General features: G+C 39.8%; 2 protein-coding genes across 2 annotated transcripts; one reads left to right on the forward strand and one right to left on the reverse strand.

The window, feature by feature from the left end:
* Window positions 1-550: 550 nt before the first annotated feature.
* LOC142380603 (uncharacterized) lies at window positions 551-2,587 on the reverse strand (the record flags this gene model as incomplete). The annotated part of the gene is given in 11 exon segments (XM_075466515.1): window positions 551-680; window positions 1,381-1,451; window positions 1,454-1,571; window positions 1,573-1,627; window positions 1,746-1,841; window positions 1,844-1,946; window positions 1,949-2,025; window positions 2,274-2,347; window positions 2,349-2,424; window positions 2,427-2,544; window positions 2,546-2,587. Coding segments are annotated over 11 exon segments (960 nt in total), but the record flags the coding sequence as incomplete, so codon positions are not given.
* Window positions 2,588-3,530: 943 nt separating this feature from the next.
* On the forward strand, window positions 3,531-8,757 carry LOC142380841 (sialic acid-binding Ig-like lectin 5). Its single transcript, XM_075466763.1, has 8 exons — window positions 3,531-3,584; window positions 4,346-4,741; window positions 5,150-5,461; window positions 5,542-5,805; window positions 6,480-6,752; window positions 7,034-7,136; window positions 7,225-7,390; window positions 7,507-8,757. Exons 1-8 carry the CDS (start codon window positions 3,542-3,544, stop codon window positions 7,660-7,662), a joined length of 1,713 nt encoding a protein of 570 aa, XP_075322878.1. The 5' UTR covers window positions 3,531-3,541; the 3' UTR covers window positions 7,663-8,757.
* Window positions 8,758-8,830: the final 73 nt, after the last annotated feature.

Raw genomic sequence — 8,830 nt, forward strand, 5'->3', positions numbered from 1 at the left:
GTTGAATTATAAAGCACGGAAGTATCTGAGCAGCAGCCTTGATGAGAGCTGTTTGAATTCTTTAAAAGTGAAAAAGATGAGATTCCTTTATTAGCAGTTTTATCAAAGGAAATACCAGACTCTGAGAGTACATAGTTCCATCCCACAACTTTTTGTGCTACTTTCATTGCAACACAATTATTTTTTATCCATTCATATTTACTGTGATTCACGTGGAAAGAGGGTGAGTGTGAACATCTGACAGCAACGTCTTTGCCTTTTGATAAAAATGTTCTATCATTGTTTAATTACAAACCTTGGTTATATGATATATGATGATACATTTTATGTGTGTAACAGTGTGATAAGACTGCTTTAGACAAAGTATCTGAAAGACTTTTTCTAGGATATTTATTGAACATCCACAGTTTCAGACAGGAAATATAAAAAGTCATGAAAACTATCATATCTACGGTACTTAACAGCATGATCATACTATTAATACTGTTAACGTTATTGTTATATGAATAATTCAAGTCAGTATGAAAGCATCAGAATTTCTCTTATAACTTCAGTCATCAGCTTTCTCTGATTTCCCTCCTTTCTCCTCTTCTGCCACCTGGAGGCCCTTCAGCACTGACTGCAGAACAACCTCATTCATTTCTGTCTGCTTGGATCTCCACCACCCAGTCCAGGGAGATCTGAAATAAACAAAAATCATATGCATCAATGAGCCTGAGTTATGGTTAAGGTTTACTGTCTTCCTCAGCCTCCTTCTCCCCACATTACTGAATGCCATTCATCAGTTCTGATTAATTATCAACCCCTACTCGATGTCAGTGTTTCAAATTTCAAATTTTAATTTCTAAGCAGAGCACGTGTTAGAATTCTGTGTCAGTTACTTCGGAGAGATTTTTTTGCTGAGGCATTTGACATGGTTTTCTGCTGTCGAGGCCCCAGAGAAGTGAATTAATGCCACTAAATTAATGGGAAATCACTAGTGCAAGTATAAGTTGTTATTTTTATAGGCAAATTTGTGAATGCCTGATTAATTACCTCAACCACATTTATTTGTCAAAGTATAGGCTTTATAAGCTTTATTAAAACTCTGCTATTTATCAACCGTAGAGGATATCTTTCTCACATCGTAGTTGTAATAAAAAATCTGTGCAGACTTTTGGTTTGAATCCTCTGCAGCATACATTAGACAGAAAGCATGGTGCACCTCTGGAGAGGCTGCCTTTCTATCAAAGAGCCAACACAAACGAGTATGGAAGGAATAACATGCAAGCTCCTCACAGCAAGGCATCAGCCGGCGAGCTTGAATCCAAGTTTGTTTTTGCTCCTCAGTAATTAAATTTGAACAGTTTAAGAAAAATATAAAAATAAAAATGCTACTACTGGAGAGATTTGCAGCATCGAAAGATTGGCTTGAGTCTGCTGAGTCCTTTATTTCCAGGGATGGAGTAGCCATCAAGCTGAACTCTCGCAATGTGTGCGGAGAAAACTGCATCACACGGTGCATCTCTGCACAGTCCATCACAACACTTGGCTTAATTTCAAACAGGTTGAGTTTGTTCATTTCAGTGCTGCAGTATGGTAGCTTCCTTCATGTGGAAATAAATCAGACAGTGCAGAAGACTTAAGGCTATTTAACTGAAAGTATCAGAAGTCCAGAGCTTGGATTGTGAACTCTTAGGGGACTGCACAGTACAGGACAACTGTCCATCCGTGCATCCATTTTCTATATCCGCTTAAAGCAATTCAGAGTTGCGGCGGCAAGGCAACTATTTGTTCTTAAACAGTCGAGTGAAAGAAATAAAACGTCTCTACTGTCTTCTTTTTGAATATTTGGAAGATGAGATATCAGCAGGTGTAGCACCCTAGCTCTTACTATATGTTTTATTGAACATTATCTTCCTCTGTAGAAGGTTTCTATTAGCTTGTCAGTTTGTTAGCCTCTGCTCTATGCTAAAGAGAAGAGCTCAGATCTTTGTGTACATCTTTCTGCACTACACTTCAGTGCATGGTGCTTGACTGCTGTAAACAGTCAAGAGTGGGTTCCACTCTAGAAAGCTTAAATCACCAACATCTTGAGTCCCTGCTGAAAATAATCTGGCCATAGAGGTTATGTAGCAATGAAGGGGCATGGAGGACTGAAACAGAAATGTTTCCATTACTTGATATTTATACAAATACATTTTCAGCAACTAAATTCTATCTTTATAGAACTACCTTCACCTGCTCCTCCTCAAAGTTCAGTATCTCTGCCAGAAACACTTGGGAGCTTCAGCAGGTCCATGTGATGAGAATAACTGATGAATCAGGAAAAAGATTTCCTTTACTCAAAGCTTCTATCAGGTCTGACTGGAACCTTTGATCCTACATCAGTTTTTGGTCTGGATTGTTCTCAAGAAAAGGGAAATCTAAAGTAATCTAAACCAAGACAAAAAGCAAAGAGTTTGGAGTGGTAAAAAGACCTGGCAGAGCTTCTTACAGGTACCAGAAACTCTTACCCGGCAGCTTCATTAAACTCACTTCCAAGTGAGTCCAAGGCCACTCCAGTTAGATTGAGCTCTCTGAAGCGCACGTCAATGATTCGGGTGAAATCATGTATAATTCATGTTGATGGATCATATTTTGCAACAAAAGTAGCATCACCCCTGTCTTGAGCTACAGGCAAAAGTGGCAATTTAAAACTAAATTTAAAAGGCTCCATAGCTCATGTTCATTTGATCCAGCAGAAACATGCTATCTCCTTCCAGGAATTAATTGTTTGTAAGAATGCACAATGTATGGATTTAAAATTATTTTTAATGTAATAACAGTACGTGATATGTCAAAAACATGCAACATGTTGGAAGTCTAGTGTATAAATATTGAAGGGGCATTAACAGCCAAGTGTATTGTTGGCTCATCAGTTTTGAATGAAATAATTCTAAAACTCTCATTCTTCAGTTAAAGCTTGAAACCTTTTCCCCTTTGTGCTCATTCCATTACGTAAAGGAAGGGGGTGACCTACTTACATCAATGGATATTTGATATTGCACACCCTAACAATACTTCAGGGTCAGGCAGAAAAGTTAATCATTAATCTGTTTTATTACAGCTTTCTCTGTTATATTTCTAAATCACTTTTATGAAAGCATCAGAGGTTTGGTTCGGTGATGTGTGGAGTGTAGACAGAGGGACACAGAAATGAGCACATTTGGGGCTTTTGGGGAAATGGCTGGCAGCATGAGAGTGACTCACTCATTGTCATGTGTTGTCTTGCTGATGTCTTTCTTTCCTTAGCAAACAATTTCTAGTGTTACCACTTGAATCATCTCTTGGAACTTTCATGACAATTAAACAGCTTTCAGTTAAAAATATAATTCTGAAAGAAAATCATTCAATGTAAGCGTAAATAAGCTTGGTTAAATAAATGAATATAGGAAAAAACAGATATAGCGAGGATGTTGTAAGTCTGATGGATTCCACTGACATAATGATACAATCCAACTTCCCCTTTGTTTCTGCCTTCACCCTTCCCTGTCTGTGCTGTCAGAGCAGGGTTGCAGCCATGCATGCGGACACTGTCTTTTTTGTGTGTCCCCTGATTTTTGGTGAGTAATTAAATGTTGATAATTCTTATGCCTTGTTTTTTTATATTCATTTCAATTCCATTTATTATTTGCTCATCTTGCTGTCCCTGATACCTGAAAGGCATCACCAAAATCAATGCTGAAAGAGATGGAAGTATAGGATATTTATTGTTGTGTTTGAATGTTTTCTGCAAAATCCACTCTATTGGAAAAGTTTACAGATTTGCAGATTGGAAAATGTTTTGTCAAAAGTTATACATTCCTTTACTTTCTGACGCTGAGGTCACTGTGGAAATAATTGTGCAAAAAAAACCAAAACTTTTTTACATTTAACTGCATGGAGAGTTACAAACGAATAGTAAACTACTTCTGGGGCTAAAAGTGCAGTTACTCTCTTCCCTTTTCTAAATATGTGCCTATTGCGAAATCTTTCTGTCATATTAAGCACTTGCAGACAATGTAGTTCATAACAGCAGAGCAAATATTTTTTCTATTCAAATTTAGCATTTACAATGACTTCTCTACAAATAATCTAAAAGTAAGTTTATTTATATGCTCTTGACCAAAGACAGGGTCTCTGATTGTTCATGTTCTTGACAAACTGTATTAAGCTTCTCAGCTGTCGTACTGAAACAGAAAGGCAATGCAGGAATGCTGCATAACTGTATGGCGATACAGTCAAGTAGGCTCTCTTCCAATCCTTAAATGTACATGATGTTAGATCCTGATAGATTTTCTAAATCTTTTAATTGTTTTTCTCTTGTTGTTCTCCATCTCAACAGCGGTCTTATGGAGGGGGGTCCAGGCTGCCTCACCTACACCCTCAGTCCCTGATCGTGTCCAGGCTGTAGTGGGCTCCTGCGTGGTGATCCCCTGCTCTTTCACACCTGCAGCTCCTCACCCTGTCAGAGGGCGGAAGGAGAGGGTGGATGTGCGGATGAGGTTCAGCGGTGCTTTTTTTCCCCTCAAGAGCACTGCTTTTAACAGCCAGAACAAAGATCAAGTAAGCAGGGATTTCCAAGGGCGGACGTCCCTTTTTGGCCGTATCGCAGATGGAGACTGCTCAGTGAAGATTGAAAGCGTCAGACGGGATGATCCGCAGGTGTTTGAGATGACTCTGAAGAAAGGTGATGACTCACGCTGGGGGAAGCTAAGGAGCTTTAATCTAGAAATTATTGGTGAGTGAAGAACACAGTGTTCTGTCGGTTTTCCTGCTTTTTTAAAAAAACTCTGTTTTTTTTTCTCTTAGGTCTTTATCGTGCCTGACATAACAGAAAAAAAATTGCAAAATACAAAACCTTTTTTATAATCTGCAATCTACCTTGTATTTTTTCCAAAATGATGGTGATGACCAAAATTATGTGAGGATTGTTCATTGAATAGTCATAAACAGATCAAATAATGAAGTAAAGCTAGAATGAACTGGAATAAACTTCCTAATATAATACAAAGATGGGTTTGACAGGTTTGTTCAATCATTTTTTTCAGAGAGATTCTGTCTTGCACTTTTGTTGAATTGCAGTGTCTTTAATTATGTACAGAAAGGCAATAACACCCAGAACTGATGAAAACTTTCATGCCGGCAGACACCCCTGAGCCTCCCGTCATCAGCGGCATGTTGTCAGCGACAGAGGGACAGCTGGTCACCCTGAACTGCTCTGTCAGCTATCACTGCCCCTCCAGACCTCCTGCCCTGCAGTGGAGGTGGGAGCGAGGAGCCCGGCTAAATAGTACTGAGCCTGGGGCAGTGCAGACAATCTCTCCAGATCCAAACAGGCTGATGTTACTGGCCTCTCTGTCCTTCACTGTGTCCCACCAGGTGAAGCCCCGGCTCAGGTGTGAGGTCAGCTACCCAGGAGCCAAAATGCTAGCCACTGTCAAGGATCTGCATGTGACATGTAAGCAGAGTTCTGACACATAGCTCTGTGCATCTTGGCTCAGTTTACACTAAATCTCTTCTTTCTTTTTTATGTTTTAGTTCCACCAAAAGATGTGAAGGTTCAGGTCCAGACCTTAACAGTGCAGGAGGGGGGTAGTGCCTTGCTGGTGTGCTCATGCAAAGCTGACCCTCCAGCTACAGAGTACCGCTGGTCCTACACTCAACACGGTCAAACTGTGCACCTCCACCAGCGTTTACACGCAGTGCGGATCATGAACGTCACCAGAGCTATGAGGGTCCGCTGCTCAGCTCAGAACTTGATTGGTCGAGGAGAGTCCAAGCCCACATCACTAAACATACAGTGTAATTCTACCTCTTCCTGACCCTCCACTATTGCAACACTAACAGCAGTGCTTTACTGCTCTCTCTGGTTTCAAATTTGTTTCACTTCTGACTAGTTTAGTTTCGTCAGCAGTCATGCCACAGTGTACTAACCACAGCACCATTATCTGCTCCACCCTGGAGATTCATGGCAGTTGTTCCCAGACCAGATTGAGTTGGGCACACAGCTTTGCATATAGGAGTAAAAAGTCATTCTAGCACCACACATGTAAATGAGTTAGTATTCAAGGTTTTGTCATCAGATTTGCTTTGCAGAGCCAGACTGCTTTTTGCCTGTCTCAAGTATTTAAGCTAATTTTCCTTCACTTTAGGAAATAGAGTGGTTTATTTCCCAAAATAGTAAACATACACATTCATATTTGTCATCAGACATCATCATATCATTCCTTGTGTATTAACTGAAAGCACATTTCTAAGCTTTGGTGTAAGACACTTTTTAACCTTACATCTTTTATTTAGTGACGTTACGGCTCCATTCACAGTATACTGTTTATACAGGCTAAAAGCAATATGATCAAGCAGAATTCCAATATCTTGTGAAATTAAGAATAAGTGCAATACCACCATCTAAACAAAGTGAAGTAAATATTAATTGTAATAGGAAAGTGTAAAAGAACATCGTCTCTCTCCTCCAGATAAGCCAGCCATCCTCCGGCTCTCCTCCTCCTGTGTTGCGAAGGAGTCTAAGGTGCTGTGTCACTGTTCAGTCGACTCCAACCCCAAACCTGCAGTAACCTGGAGCGTTAATGGGACTGTACCTCCTCACGATTACAATGTGTCTGTAACATCAGAGCCCGACATGCTAACAGCCTCTCTGAGGGGCTACATGGACAAACCTCTGAGGGTGATCTGCTTCGCTTTCAACGCACTTGGAAACGACTCCCTGGTTTTGCTGCAGGGAGAAGAAGGTGTGTTCAAAGCACTCTCACTTTTTTTTCCACACCAACTAAAAAACAACAATTCTGCTTCTTATATATTCACTCTGATGTCGTGCTGGTGCTGAAACATCTGGGCAACAAGCCTGCAGCTTATAAAAGAGAAGAGACGCTGCAAAGAAAACTTGTGATGTTGTTGTTTTTCTTCATGAACACAAGTTTGGCCACAGAGTCATAGTTTGGTTATTGCTTTGCTTAGCTGTTGAAAAAAAAATTTGGATCCACTGACCCATGCTCCTCTGGTCCTTATTCAGAAACAGCACCTTTGTTGTGGCTGGTTTTACCTGCTGCAGCCATCTGCCTGGTCATATCCTTTTTGTCCCTTCTTATCTGCTACTGCCGAAAGAGAGCTGAGAAGTATGTGAAGCAAATATTTTTGAATGATCACTCAAAATTGACACACTCTCTTACTGCGAGGCTCACTCAGCTGTTCTGCTCCTCACAGACACGTCCTGAGCCGACGTCTGGCCCTGTACCCCGAAGGAATGGGAATTTATCAGGAGAGGATGCCCCTCTACATTAACTGCACAGAAGTGACTCATGTTTATACGAATGGCAGCTACCAGCTTGTATACCAGAACTGCACGCCTCTATTTGTCCACACTAAGCAGGTATTTGATTAATTTGCTCTTTCACTGCAGGTTCTGTCTACAGACAATATACGGTGTAGATTTAGAAATATTGAAAGGCCACAGAGTATTAGAAACATCTGTCCTCCTTTTTTCAGATCCGTCCAATGGGCCGAAGAGGTGGGGAGAAAAGAAGAGGTCGAGAGGTCGGAGGGATGGATAGACGAGTGGATTTAGGTGTCAGAGGCACAAGAGAGGTGCAGGGTGCTGCTGTGGCTGATCCAGAGACAGCCATCTACCTTGAGATACTCTGAGCTTTGAATAAATTAGACAGCATTAAGTCTCATATGCTGGCTTTTACGTTCATGTTGTTCTCATGCTGTATGTAGTGTACATCTCAATTTTCTTCATAATTAGCATGTTTTCTTTAATTTGCATATTGGACCATTTCTGTCAGTGGGTTTTGGCCATGGACCTACATCATTGCTCATCTCTTTAAAAATTAAAAGCTCCGATGAAAGTAGCATCATCGTTTCATATGCAAAACTCCTGGGAACACATGCACAGACCCTGCAATCTGATGTCATCTAACTGATCGGCTGTTCCAGTTGTACTTGTATAAGTAGCCATAATGCAAACTGATCCTCAGGTGGTGGTTGAAATTTGTCATGGGGGGACAAACACTGCAGCTCATGCGGTGCTGTAATTTGCAACTTTAATTCTATCAGTAATTGCTTTTTTTTCTGTTACCAGTGTGAAGGCACATATGTGGAACCACAACATCTCATATTTTATTATTCTTTATACACCTACCTCCCTTTGTAGGAAAGATAATCAGCACCACACTCCGTTTCATCCATCCCAAAACTTTCTGATACACACAATATACCGATACGGTAACTTTGCAGAGTTTGACTTGATTGAAATATAATTTGTTTTTCACAATTGTGTTATTGAAAGTTTTCTTTTGTTTTCATAATTTCATGGAGAATATGTTCACATTTTGTCATTTATATGCAGAATATGTTCAGTTTTCTCTGTTTCTGTTCTTTTTGGTGTCAGAATTGTTTCTAATGCTTGTGCATTACCTGGTTTTACATCTTTGGTTACAACCAGAGTTACTTTAGTTTGAAATGTAAAAGGCCCACTGTTGTTCAGTGAGGAATGCAAGGATATAAGCTGTGCTTTTTGTGCTTCATTGAAAGACTTATTCCCAACATCAAGGAACATTTGGTGTTTTAAAGTGTATATTTGTCACAAGAAAAGAAACCTCTTTCAAAATAAAGACATAAAAGTAATTATAAGATAACTGTAGATGTATAACTTTTTTAAGGGAATATAAATACAAGGGGTAAAGAGGGGAAAAATTTTATCTGATTGCTATAACCATGAAACACCCCCATTTTATGACTGGAATAATAAAATAATAATTAGTAGTATTATTATCATTATCATTGTCATTGTTATCATTATTATGGTTGT

This window comes from Odontesthes bonariensis, chromosome 5, assembly GCF_027942865.1.
Source record: "Odontesthes bonariensis isolate fOdoBon6 chromosome 5, fOdoBon6.hap1, whole genome shotgun sequence".
Classification (NCBI taxonomy): Eukaryota; Metazoa; Chordata; class Actinopteri; order Atheriniformes; family Atherinopsidae; genus Odontesthes; species Odontesthes bonariensis.